Genomic DNA, 13,681 nt, shown 5'->3' with positions numbered 1-13,681 from the left:
GGATGGATGGTTGCATAAAATTCAGTTCTTTACCCTAGAATATTAGAATGAAAACCCCAACAATCAGTTGGCTCTCTATGAGAAACACTTGGCAACAGTGGGAACGAAAAACTTCCTCTTAGAACAAAGAGCCTCAGGCAGAACCAGCATAAAGGAAAATCTCACATGATCCTCGTGGTGTAACTCTACATGGAAGTCATACCTGCGCTGCACCACCCCGATGTAGGATCAGCTTGACAGCCTCTAAAAAATTGTCTAGCGCAGCCACACTCAGTAAACGGAGGAAAGAGGGATTCTTAGCACGGCGGTAAAAAACTGAAAACAATTCAATTTTAATTTCTATAATTATCTGATTTGTCTGATCAGTTGTAAACACTGCAGTATGAAAAATTTATTCACAAAGACTACACTGCTGAGGCTTGGGAGAAAATGTTTTCTTTAGTGAAACTGTGGTAACATATTTACAACTTTGGATGTTTTTTTCTTTTTCCTCACATCGTGTTCGCTTTCTCTCTCATTTGTCACCCTGCTCCATTTTTAACAGCCCGGAGGCAGACAGGACATGACAGGGTCTTCCTTCAAAGTGGAAGTCCTGTTGTCATTTCACATAAATATACATGCTTTCATATTTGACTAAGAATAGTAAGGTGACACCGTTGTTTAGGGCTGTGACAGAGAGTAATGGGCTCTCCCACTGGGGGGGAGATACTGTATAGGGCTGCATGGTTTCAAAGGCAAAGCCGGGGGCAGGGGGGGGGGAATCACATGCCACAGTCACCATATGTTCCATACTGAGCTCTGGCTCCTTTAAGCTGAAGACGAAGCCCAGAGAGACAGACCGTTTCCATCAACAGAAATGTAATAGCAGTATGTGCACATCTATAATTTATGATCAAATAACCCGTTTGAATACCTCATAAATACAGTTCATACAATATATTAATATATTAATGTTGGCATATAAGATGTGGAAGGAATTTGTGTGTAAACTAAAGCAGATTTCAAGCGAACTTCTAAGGAGATCCACACAACTGTTTTAGGACAGCAGGAAAATATCAATTTTGTAAATGTAGTAATTATTTAGCCATTTTTGCACATCATTTCCTCGTTTCAGCTTAATTGTAACTCTTATAAATGTCTGGAATAATAAAGGAATAGGCTTTTTTTAAACAAAAAAAAAGAGTTCTGTTTCAAAGAGTTATATGAATAAATAAATAAGTTAAGATAAGTTGGATGTCCAAAAGTAACCTTGACTTCTTGGTATTCCAAACTTTAATGGATTAACAATGAATTCAAAACTCCTTTTCAGCACTTTGATGCTGAAATGTGAAGTTTAAAATGATTGATGCCTTTCACTTGTATCCACAGAGGGTTTATTGCATGTCAGCAGAACTCTTCAGCCAAGAATAAGCATTGAGAAATAAATCGCATCAATCACATTTGGCAGAAACGTGCAGCTGTTTTCTCTTCTCTCTGGTTTGATACTTTTATATTTGGCGGGTACCTCTAATCAGTCAAGTCACAGTACCTGACCCTTGGATTGTCCAACAGCATTTCAGCACCTTCAAGCCTAGTTAAATTAGCAGCTGGAGCCAGGATCCAGTGCTCACAGGCACAGAAAAGAGCAGCAACGATCCATAAATTCTGACTTGGAGGTGCCACATTTTGCAGCCTTTACTCACTGAGCCTATTGAGCGGAAGGAACGCTGCTATGTGCTAACAAACTGAGGCAGGACCTCTGAGTTTATAGAGCACTCACAGAAAGCTGAGCCCTTCATAAAAGTCCCATTCAAAATTAAATCTAAATAAATGATTAAAATACTTCTAAATCTTATCATACGCAAGCAGCTCTAAATGTAGATGTCCAAACACCACCAAGAAAACCCTAGGATTGAATACTTCATTCTGGGGAAAGAAATGTGCATTCCTCCACCGAAAAAAAGAAAGTCAATATATGCATATTTTAAGTATTCATGTAGCCCCCTCTCTGTATTTGGTTTCTTTTAATTTAGCAGGAGCACAAGGGAAATAATTTGAAATGAGAGAAACACCCCTAAACAGAAACACTGTAACTGAATTGTCAGGCACTCAAACCCCTACATCAGAGGGCTACACTTAATCCATAAGCTTCCCTGGCACTGGGCAAAGTACATACTACCAACTTTAATATGATTGAGAAGGTACTGGAGCCAGACCTAAGTCTTCAAATAGCCACTGCAATCCTCATTTCCAGTTTTTTTTGGTGAGTTCTAATTGCAGTAGTCACAGTTTTGCAAAGATTAAAAAAAGAAAAAAAAAGTCTAGCAGGGAAAAGAAATCTGATGATAAGAGGTCACTTGAGACACATTCCAGTGCCAGATGTGAACTGCTGCCAGTTATGACTTGATGTAAAACCCTGATCTAGCTCTTTAGATTAGTGCAGGAGCGGATCTAAAGAGCTTTATTTGTTTCATCAAAGACTTACCCCTTAGCAGGGCATTTACCTAAATAAAACTCTGGCTGAGGTAGAGCATGAAATGCTGACTAAAAGATGTAACACATGAATTACCCCTTAAATATTTATTATTCAGCTGATAAAAATTGCACTTTTCGGGGCACTTCTGTGGAAGTAATGGGGGTGAGAGGAAGGTCGAGGCAGTGTTTTATGATCTGTTAGCAGCCTCTGCTGGCGTTGGATGTGTCAGTACATGTTAATCTCACTCACAAGAGATCTCTATCATGTTTGTTTCAGTATTTCTGTTTTGGAATGCAAAGGAGAGTAAATTGGCATGTTTGGCATATTGTGACAGATATTAAACGTATATAAAATTGTTATTCCAATACTAATTATACCCTAAATAATGTCAGACGTATACTCTGACATTAAATTAATATCTTAATTTAAATAGAAAAGATTTTTGGGGGTTGTTGGCTCATCTCTAAAGTAAATTTTCCATCTCTCATTGCACATGACAAAATATAAAGCAATACTAATTTAAAATGTTTACAGCACCAAATAGAAATTAAAACTCGTTTATGTGGTAAGAGGAATTCATTATTGCTGACACATTACAAGGCATCACCAGAAATACAGACAGATTATTAGAAGCATTCTGTCAACAGTTGTGTGTGTGTGTGTGTGTGTGTGTGTGTGTGTGTGTGTGTGTGTGTGTGTGTGTGTGTGCAAACTGTTAGTGTGCAAGCAATGACGTTACCTACATGTAGAGCACATGAAGGTCTCCAATCATTATTAGGAATGATGCAGACAATGTAGGATTACTTGTTAATGATTAATTGATGGTAAGTAATTAAGCTGTCTAACAGCTTAAAGAAAAAAGCGGAAAAAAAACACTTGCATGTGATTTAATTTTATGTTGTTTGTTAACCCTTCGTTTGAAATCGTAATTACTTTTTGAAAAAGAAAAGAAAAGAAAAGAAAAGGAGCCTTTGTTATGAAAATCGCCGGAAGTTAATGTGTTATGCCACTTGAGGCGTTCTTCCGGTGTCTGTTTCTGTCAAAATGGCTCGTGTGGTACAATCTAAGGTTGCTATTGTTTCCACTGTTTTCTTCGTATGTTTACATTTCGCATGTTGTAATAACGGAAGAAGGGTAAGTGTGAAGTGTTATAACATAGACGACATCAATTTAAATGCAGTGAAGTGGATGCTGTACCTGTTAGCTATTTAGCATTAGCTGTGTATGACCGACTGAAAGGCTAACAGTGGATTTCATGTTCATTCTCAGGTTGGTGATGCCTTGGAGACTGAGTTCAGTGGTTTCTCTGTGCCTCTTGAACACTCATTTGAAGTTGGTGAGAAACATATTTAATTCTTTTCTTACTGTAACGTTGTATGATACGACATTGATTATGTTGGTAAGCTAACTAAGCTTAACGCAACAAGAAAATGGTCATGGTAAACGCCAGACTCCATTTAAAAATGTCTGTATAATATGTTTTTGCATTTATTAATGAATGTACCTGATTTGCTACAAATGTACATATTTTTCAGAATTGTTTTTTTGCGTTTATAACAACCTATGAACGCCTACACTTCACACCTACAGGAGCTTTAATGACATCCTATTCTAAATCCATTGGCATTAATAAGGAGTTGGTTCCCCCGTTAGCAGCTATAACAGTTTCCATTCTTCTCGGAAGGCTTTCTACGACATTTCTGTCTGTTTAAAATTAAATTATTCTCAATAATGCGTGCAGCTGGGATAAAGTCAGCTGTAACAATACAAACAGTTAAAAGTCATTTCACAGCCCAGAATTAAACACCCTTTGAAATCATAGCATTTGGATGGGCAAATTCAGTATTTATTATACTCTCAAAATGCAAAATCAAAACATGCTGTCAATCAAATAAAAAAACAGGCAGTTACAGTTTATTCCTTCATTTAACAATAATAAAACACTCTGCTTTGATGACAGACTTCTACCTTCAGTTTATGGTTAACTATGAACTATGTAGAGGTACAATGTGTTGGCTTTTTTTTTTTTTTTACCCAGATTTTTAAAAGTCTCCAAGCAGGGAAGGTTTGTTATCATTTGTAATCTATTTTTTTTTTTTTTTTTTCAGATGATGTAGCAAAGTTTCAAGTGCGTGGAGCTCTGCTGTTAAAGCCTGGAAGAGAGCCGAGTGTCTCACTAAGTCAGAACCCGCTGTCAGATGAGGACAGGACCAAATTGAAGGTGAACCATGTTAACCATTGATTCAGTGATGTTTTCTACACATTTCCAAGATGGCCCAGTGATGGAGAGATTTCCCCTGTTTCAAATAAATATTTAATTGGGGGGTTTTTTTGTTTTTGTTTTTTGGGTGCCGGGGGGGGGGCATCCATGACCAGGACATAAAAACTGTATTTAAATAGCAAGGGCTGTTTCTACTCTTGCCGTGCACTGCAAGTACTTGTCGGTAAGTACTTGCAGTGCACACTGCAGTCACCTATTCTCACGCTCACTCATGCATTCTGTTAGCTTCAGACATTTTTTACCTGTCACTTGATCACATATGAATCGAGGCAATTTGGGGTTCAGCATTTTTCCTGAAGAGCTGTAAATCAAATAAGCAGTCTTCAGATAAGTAGACAACCTTCTTCTTGAGCCACCACCTCCTCATCTGTAGAATTACCGGTGACTGAAAGTCACCCAAAATGTTGGTACCAACGTGGGTAACATCACTCACTTGTTCCACTGGTGTAGGATGTGTTTGGATGTTTAGCCAAGTAAAACAATAGGTGAACTTTCCTAGATTTATACTACATTAACCATAGTATCAGTTCAGGATGTGTTAATGTATCCTCCTTATAATGTTTCTGTATGAACATGCGTTTCTAAATTACTTGTTTTTAACTTGGCTATCCCCACAGGAAGTGGCTGCAGTGGACGGTCTATACAGGATCAGAGTGCCTCGTGTTTTCCTGCAGGCTGACAGACAGACAGAGCGGCAGATGGAAGGCTACCTCACAGCATTCGTCAGAGCTGTATGTATTTCCCTCAAATTCTCCAGAAATTACAGATAAGATTAAAAAACAACACCACCTGTAAAATTGAGCACATGTTCATTGACGGCTTTTGAGGGTAGTTTTCACTGCATGGTTAAACTTAGCTTTTAGATGGAGACAGGAAAAAGGTAATGACTTGGAGAAAAGTGAGTAAAATCATAGGATGTAATGATTGGTTCTTAAAATATATTACTGTAACTTGATTCCAGCTCCTATTTCTCCTCGTTCTTTTGGCTGTTATTGGCAAATGTTCATGGGTGTTTAAAGCAAATTAATTCACATGATTATTGTGAGGCAAGATTTTGCTTTACTCACGAATCATGAAAATTACTCTAGAACGGCTCACCACAAAATATAGAAACTTTTTTGTTAATACAAAATTATATTAAACATTTTCTTCCAGCTATGAAAGAGCAGCTTTGAGCAAACATTTTGGCTCTGAATGAGGTTTTTTTATGATGTGGTTAATCTGATGTGTTTTCCCCAAATAATTTACAGTCTAGTTGTTGCTTTTTTTGCTCTTCTCTGCTGGAAAAAATACAGTTGGTTTAGAAATGTTATGTTTTTCCACAAAGGATAGAACAGAATATTTATACAGTTATATGTTATACATATTCTAATGTGAGTTCCTCGACCAATTTGACTTGATAAACTCGTCATAGTGGCCTTATCAAAGGCAGTAAAGTTAATGGAAGTTAACTTACTTGTGTTAAAGAACAAATTTCTCACAGCAGGAGGTCGGCCGTTGGAAGAAAAGAATTGAAATAAAATAAGATGAACCGACACAAGGAGTGGGCGAAGTAGCCTCAAAGTTATATCACCGTATTTCAAGGAATATGTGTAATGATATTTGACAATGACGTTTTATTGATGATTGCAGCGGGCAGCATTTATTAGTGCAAACAAAATAAATGGATTTTTCATGTTTGTGTACAATGAGCAATGATGATAGACTACCTAATTCCAAGTTTGAAGTTGTCAGCAGCAGCAATATAATACTACAGTAATGGCACAGCAAGCACAAAAGTCACCTGGTTAGTGTTTTAAGTATAACAAAACTACTTAAAACTTAGCCTTGTAAGTTTTCATTAAACAAGTTTATTGTTTCCATCTTTAGCTATTTTTTACATTTTGCAAAGTATTGCACATGTTGGAGGTCTGACTTCTTGTAGCCCAACTACTATTTGCATACCATTGAAGTAGCCTCTTTTATAATTGCCACATGTTCATCTGAGGCTGGCGCGCTGCTCTCACTCTTAGACAGGAAAGGCGTGGTTCTTTTTAACATGTAAACATTTATACACAGATTATGTGATGTATCATATATGAATGTATGAAGTAGAGTCCCTCTATCAGTGGAAAGGTATTATGATAGTATAATATCATGAGTTACTTTGTGATCCTGTCAATAGAAATTAAGAAACAAAAACACATTCACACTTTGGAATAATATTGAGAAGCAATATTTGATCAGTGCTAGTTTTGACCTAAAGCTTCTCAAACGGTGTGTAATTAGTGTAAATTGTAAATATTTCTAAGCAATAAGCTGTTATATATTGTTTTAACATTCGCCTGTGATCCTCAGTGTGCCATGGTTGAGTCCCATCTGAGCGATGTGATCGCGCTCCACACTGACGTCTCCGGGTACCTCATCGGTGTCTCCATAGTGACGTTACCTGGGGCCTGCAGGGGCACTGAGGTCGAGGATGAGGTCGACCTTGAGATTTTCAACACCACGCTCAGCATAATGGCTCCAGTCAATGCACCTGGGTCAGTCACACTGCTTTTACCTGTGATTTTGTCCTTTTCTCCTTTACAGCTTCTTTACAATCTGACATTGTTTCCATCTCTACTTGTGGTTGTCTCTGCATAAGTCAAGGCCTCCTGCAGGTTTTTTCCACATCCTTTGGTTTAGCTTTTGCCTTGGCTTAGCAGCTCTATGTCAGTTGTCCTGGGTGGCACAAGTCTTTCTATACCTTTCACAACACTAATTGTCACCTTTCTTCCAGACCTGAGACGGCTTTCTTCCTTGAACGGATGGAACAGGAATCTGAGAAGAAAGGGAAGAACCCACAAGAGCAGAAATCTTTCATCGCTAAATATGTAAGTACTTACACAGAAAACTGCTGATAGGCTAGAAGGGCCTAAAGATGTACAGGTAATACATAAATGAAAATGACTGTTAAGCTCGTATTTTCTGTTCTCAGACGCATCACATCTTTTCAAATACGTCTAGTATGTTTTAATATACACTGGAGACATCAGTGCTGTACTGCACTTTTGCTTCTATTTCATTTGCCAGTATTTATGGCAGAAAAGTGAAAATATCTCCCAAAAAGTCAAAATGATTCCTATTGTCCTGTTGAAAGGCTCTTTTCTACCTGCAGTTTGTGTCAAACTACTTTTCAGTTTGTTTCTCTTACTCCACTGAAAGCAGCGATGCGAGTCCTCCTCCTTTCCTTCTTCTTTGCAATGCAACTCTGTTAAAGACACTAGTAAAAAGAACTGGACTTGGTGGTCAAATGTAGATGGACAGTGTAATCAAACCCTTAATTCTGGAACAGATAGTGTTTATCTTTATGGGGCATATGAGTATGCAGACTTGTTTTTCGTCTGATTTGTTTTCTTACCAAAAACTGCTCCAGCCAGCTGGTCGCTTGCTAGAGGTCCCAGTTTCACGAATCCATGTGTTGCTAGTCGTCCAATATTAGTTTTCCCACAAAGTGCATAAGAACATAAAAAGTAATCCCTTAAACCCAGTGGTAAGGTTTTGTGTGTCTTCAGACTTTCTTAGCTTCGAGCTGTTTTTCCAGGCAGAATCCAGCCCTGTATCCTGTCTTAGTTTGCCTGAGCGCTGTTAAATCTGTCTTGTTTTGCTGTTCTGTGTGTTTCTTGCTGTGTTCACTGATCTGTGTTGACCTGATGCTGTACTGTGTTCCAGTGGTATTTGATTCTGGGTGGTGCAATCTTCCTCATGGTCACCAATTCAGCACAGCCCCCAGCAGGGGGAGGCAGAGAGCAGAGCTGAGTCCCACTGAAGTACAGTTTCCTTACTTGTCCCCTTCTTCAGTTTGTATTTAACCTTTAGTCAGCGTGACTAAATGAAACCCCGTCTCCTTTCTGTGTCCACTCATTCTGTCCTTCTGTCTTTTCATGGTCTCTTCAGGTCCAATGCCAAATACTTGCAATGGTGCTCCCTTTAGGGGTTGCCACAGTGGATCTTTAGCACCAACCCCCTGCATTTCCTCCTTGACTACATCCGTCAGCCTCCTCTGAGATCTTCCTATTTTCCTCTATCTTCAATATCCAGTGTTCCTCTTCTGCACATGCTCAAACCATCTCAGCCTTGCCTCTCTGACTTTGTCCCTCCTATACTCTTTTCTAATCTTGTTTGTGCTTGTCACTTCCAATGAAAATCTGAACACTTCCAGCTCCACCTTCTGTCTTTTTGTCAGTGTAATTGTCTCCAAACTGTACATCATAGCAGGTCTTAAAACCTTCTCTTTCACTCTTGCTGTTATCCATTCTGCATTTCTCTCGTGCACTGTCTGTCATTTGGGTTGGCCCAGGTATTTAAAGTAATTTTCTTTCCCTATCTCGACTACTTGCATTTTTAACATTCCACCTGCGTTTCTCTCATACATGTGTGATTGGGAGGAAAGGTGAAAATGCCAAAAACATGAATTACAGAGATCAAATTTGTTTTTACTCGTCAGCTGTAAAAGGCTGATTGTGTATTGTCGTCACTACGCTGGGCTGGCAGGCGACATCGACACCCAAGTTTGTGAATGTGATAACTCAGAACAAGGCGACATAGAATTTTGAAATTCATAGCATAGGGGTATCTACTAGGAGGCTTAGGGATACCACTGGCATCCACCAGTATGTATTATTGGGAGTCTACGGGATAAACCACCAGTATATCTGAAATTATTATTCTGATTATATTTAGCATGTGTTTGGTGTTTGACCCCTGAGATCGTCACTCTATGGCCCTGTCACCCACTTATGCCTTTTCTTCTCTTCTGTTGTGAAAATGAACTGAAGCTAATCTGGGATGACCAATCAGGAGCCACTGATGCTAGATGATCACAGTTGATTTGTATGTTGAAACCAAAAATATTGCAGTATTTAGTTGCCCTTTTCTTCTTCTCTTCCAGTGGATGTACATTGTGCCTCTCGTTCTCTTCTTGATGATGTCTGGCGCTCAGGATCAGTCGGGAGCAGGAGCTGGCGGTGGAGCAGGCAATGGCGGTGGCCGATGATCAACAACACAACAATTTTTGTTTTGTTTTTGTTTTTTGTGAACTAAACAATACTTCTTGGGCAGTTTTTCATTGCTGTACATAATGCTGTTAATGGAAGATACATGTCGGTCACACACAACTTACCTCTTGTAGAAGAGATATAGTGCCCTGCAGATGACGGCGTTTTTAATTCTAATGTGAAAATAAAGTATTTATTACTTGAGCTGTCTTTGTTTTTTTGAGGAAGAGTTACTCAAGCTTATATTATTGCTCCTCTATTATACTATACTATAGGTCCTCTTTACTCAGATTTGTATTTAGTTGCACTAGTAGTATGCTTCCAAAACTTCATAGTCAGTGGAGGTAAAAAAATAAAAAAAAAAACTACTGTAGTGAAAGAAAACACGGGGAGAACATGCAAACTCCACACAGAAAGACCCCAGCCTGATGGTGGAATTGAACTCAGGACCTTCTTGCTGTGCAGCAACAGCGCTAACCGCTGTGCCACCGTGCTGCCCTGTTTATCCATCTAAATAATAATGTTTTTTTATTTTAGTTGCCTCATTTTGGAGGGTATGTGTTTTCTTAATGGAACTGAATGGCAGTTCATGTAGGAACTGTTGCTAAAACTGGACAACCTGCATTCAAACAGTCCAAATGGAAACTTGCACTTCAGGCTAGGAAATAAATCAATCAGTTTGACTCAATGTGTGCAAAAGTCCTCTCTTCTTGACAAAAACAGCAAATGGAAGAAGTATAAATTAAAATAAACTGCAGACAAGAAGTATAATAAGATCTAGAAAATGGGGTAACCAAATCTAATGTATGAGTGACATATACTTATTTTAAGACCTGGCCTTATTTTTCAAAACTGTTACTTTAAATCTAGTTCTATCTGCTCTTGTATATTCTGGCTTTCTTCCTGTTTTCTTTCACTAATGGGTGAAGCAAGAATTGCCTCTGTGTCACTCCACCACATGTGAACTGGAAATCCTCCATTCAGCAGTTTAATCTTTTATAATACACCCAAGGGTTAACCCCGTGGGATTAGAGCAGCTGCTGCTTTCCCCCAGCAAGTGTCAACTGTTGTGACAGTTTATTCAGTAAGTGCTGCTTAAAAAAACTGCACACACAGAAGGATATTTAAGGATATCCCTTAAAAAATATTTCACTGCATTTTATGATTTCTTATGTATGCAAGAAAATGGATGTTTGGGGAAACACTAAAAGTGCAAGAGAAGAATGCAACACACTGAACATCAAAATGTAAAAAGCAAAAAGGCTCTGCAACCTGCTTGGTTGGGGCCTTTTTCTATAGAGTTTACATGTTCCTCCAACCTGGCCTGGATTATCCAGTTGGCATTCTCATTCTAGGCATTTGCTCAAGGATCCACACACCTGCCTGTCTGTTAGCCCTGTGATGAACTGGTGATCTGTCCAGCTTGTATCACATCTTTTTCTCCATCACAGCTGGATAGGCTCCAGAATAAATTACAGTCCTCATCAGAATCACATCACAGAGTCTCTTTAAATCAGTCAGATTCAGACTTGGCTCATCATAGAGGGTTTCAAGAAGCTAAGATAGCGACAGCAAAATGCTCAGGCTTAAGGCTTTACTAACCATGATTGAAAGCAAGGTGGCTATCACCATCCTTTATTTACAGTCTATGGTAGCCATACATTAATCAGCTGCAGCTGTGTGTGATCAATATAGATCACAGCTATGATAATTAATGAAAGGAAGAAAAAACTGTTATTCACTGAAGAGATTTTGTTAATGCTACTGATTTCAAAGGCATAATCCTAGAATAGCAAGCTATTACTTGCTTGGACAGCAGCCCAATCCAAATGAAAGCGGGACAACCCCTCTACCACGGATCCTCCAATCTGTGTATTTATAATTATGAGTCAAGGAGAGAGACCACAGCTTCGTGGCTTTAGTAACAGAATGTCCCAGAATCCCTGAGTCAACATTCATCAGCATATGTCAGTCACACTGGCTGTTTTGAGTCCGCATGTCCAACTGTGAGGGACATCCTCTTCTTTTGGGAGGTTAAATGTTGCGCCTCAAGACTTTGGTCCCCTTTGCCCTCTTCCACTCACCAACCAGGCCTTTCTCAGAATCACACACACACACACAGTCCTACTCTGTGACTGTTTTCAGCCACTGCCTGCGCTATCTTGATGAATAACATGAGGGATAAGGTGATAACAACAGCTGAGAGAAAGATGAGAGCTGGAATGAAATAAGCCATATGACAAAAGTCATCTATTTGTAAAGAGATCTGCTTCTGTCAGACAGCAGCAGAGCTTAGACAAGAGATGGTGATCAATCTGGGTTTTCGTGTAACATCAGCTAAATGAGCCGAGACTAAACTTGTTTTGAAATGTTTCCTGCCACACAGTTTAAAAACCAGAACTACAGCTACACACTTACGTAACTCACACACTAATAAATCCAGAGGGTCAGCAGGGGGTGTGATGTATGTCCCTGTACCAGGGAGCGGGGAGGGGGACCCTGACAGTGACACATTATTGTTGTGCTGATGTTTAGGAATGGAATCCAGTGTATTTGTGGTTACACTGAGAGTACAGTCTCAGAAAATGGGAACAGAGACATTACAAGAGAGTTCTGAAATTAAATCTAAAGAGAGTTCAGCAAAAGCAAGTCTGGGTTGGAAAAAAAACACTGTTTTTGGGGGGGAAATGAGCAAACCTTTTAAGTAGTTTTTAATCACATTTGGCTGGTGATCTAAGATATGATGGTTGTTATTTTTAAATGTTGCTATGATGACTGAAATTAAACTCAGCAGACACTGATTTAAAATAAGTATCCAAAGGCCACGAGTCTGCATCTTATTGAGAACAATTTAAACTGTGGTAAAGATTTTGAGTTTAAGTTAATGTAACATACAAAAATTACCCTTTTAGAAAAGTTGCAATTTTTTTTCATTTTATATAAATTCATTAACATTTTTAATGCAGTTTGTCTCTTTACCAACCACTCAGAAGAAACGTGCACATATTTATCCCAAAGTCCAGAAATTAGCACGTGTATGTTTCAATACCATGAGACGCTAAAAGATGAATGACAGAAGCATTACAGTAGATAATACGATGGGAGAAAGCAGCAGGGTGAGGAGAACAGAGGAGATCTCAAACAGGCTGCTTGTACTGCAGCATGTTGCTCACAAATGCCTCTGTGTTTGGAGAGCACCAATGTCAGCACGTCACTATGTGAGGAAGGACGCTCCAGCCTTCTTTCACCATGTGATTTATGAGCAGTTATGAGTTTCATGTTGTGCTCAAACTTTGACGACCCAGTTGATTTTGGCCTGTCATTTTCACACTGTAAATCTGGGCACTCTAAACATGCAAGCGTGGAAGCCCGGCAGAAGCTCTGTGCCATGCTGCCATGTTATTTTTAACCTCCTTTTCTCTTGTTTTGAAAACCGATGTCCAGCAGACGACTTGTCTTTCTTTTTATAGTTATATTATTGTATAGTTTTTAAAAAGGGGCTAAGTACGTGTGCACTTTTATTGAGCTGTTTTTAGTCTCATTATACTGTGTATAATGACAATAAAGGCTTTAATTCTCTCAGCTACAGCTACAGTGGTGTTTGATGATCTAAGAGTACAGATTAAATATAAAAACTTCTAAAAAATTCAAACATAGACTCATAAGCTGTGCTTCTTGTTTTGGCCTTGAAGACCCTGTCCACCCTATCTGTTCCCTCCTTTTGGTTGTTTGGCCTCTTTATTTATTTTTTGGTAATTATCACTCTCTAAATAAATGTTGAGTTCAGGAAGTTGTAATTTTTAATCCCCCCAAAAAAAATACTTTTGATATGATTTATTTGAATGAATATTTCATAAATTGATTGTATATGTGTCATGACCCTGAAGAAGGTTCCTGATCCCCTTGTTGGGTCTAAAATTACAGTAT

General features: G+C 38.8%; 1 protein-coding gene across 2 annotated transcripts; it reads left to right on the top strand.

Annotated features, from left to right (window-relative positions):
* Window positions 1-3,457: 3,457 nt before the first annotated feature.
* emc10 (ER membrane protein complex subunit 10) lies at window positions 3,458-9,958 on the top strand. 2 transcript variants are annotated; one of them, XM_040043484.1, is made up of 8 exons: window positions 3,458-3,589; window positions 3,725-3,791; window positions 4,564-4,676; window positions 5,354-5,467; window positions 7,074-7,258; window positions 7,498-7,591; window positions 8,430-8,527; window positions 9,649-9,763. In XM_040043484.1, the coding sequence occupies exons 1-7, from the start codon at window positions 3,500-3,502 to the stop codon at window positions 8,514-8,516; spliced, it is 750 nt and encodes a 249-aa protein (XP_039899418.1). In that variant the 5' UTR covers window positions 3,458-3,499; the 3' UTR covers window positions 8,517-8,527; window positions 9,649-9,763. The 2 variants fall into 2 exon arrangements, with proteins under 2 accessions (XP_039899418.1, XP_039899409.1); XM_040043475.1 differs by lacking the exon at window positions 8,430-8,527 and having other exon boundaries at window positions 9,649-9,958.
* The last annotated feature ends 3,723 nt before the right edge of the window (window positions 9,959-13,681 follow it).

Source organism: Simochromis diagramma, unplaced genomic scaffold (assembly GCF_900408965.1).
Source record: "Simochromis diagramma unplaced genomic scaffold, fSimDia1.1 OVJJ01000321.1, whole genome shotgun sequence".
Classification (NCBI taxonomy): Eukaryota; Metazoa; Chordata; class Actinopteri; order Cichliformes; family Cichlidae; genus Simochromis; species Simochromis diagramma.
The sequence above is the reverse complement of the archived record's forward strand: the minus strand, read 5'-3'. Positions and strand labels throughout refer to the sequence as shown.

What these genes read in the sequence shown, in the direction of transcription:
- emc10 (XM_040043475.1), top strand. Translation starts at nt 3,500, where the DNA reads ATGGCTCGTGTGGTACAATCTAAGGTTGCTATTGTTTCCACTGTTTTC. An exon ending in GTTGTAATAACGGAAGAAGG is followed by an intron (nt 3,590 to 3,724) that starts GTAAGTGTGAAG and finishes GTTCATTCTCAG; the next exon opens with GTTGGTGATGCCTTGGAGAC. An exon ending in GCTCCAGTCAATGCACCTGG is followed by an intron (nt 7,259 to 7,497) that starts GTCAGTCACACT and finishes CCTTTCTTCCAG; the next exon opens with ACCTGAGACGGCTTTCTTCC.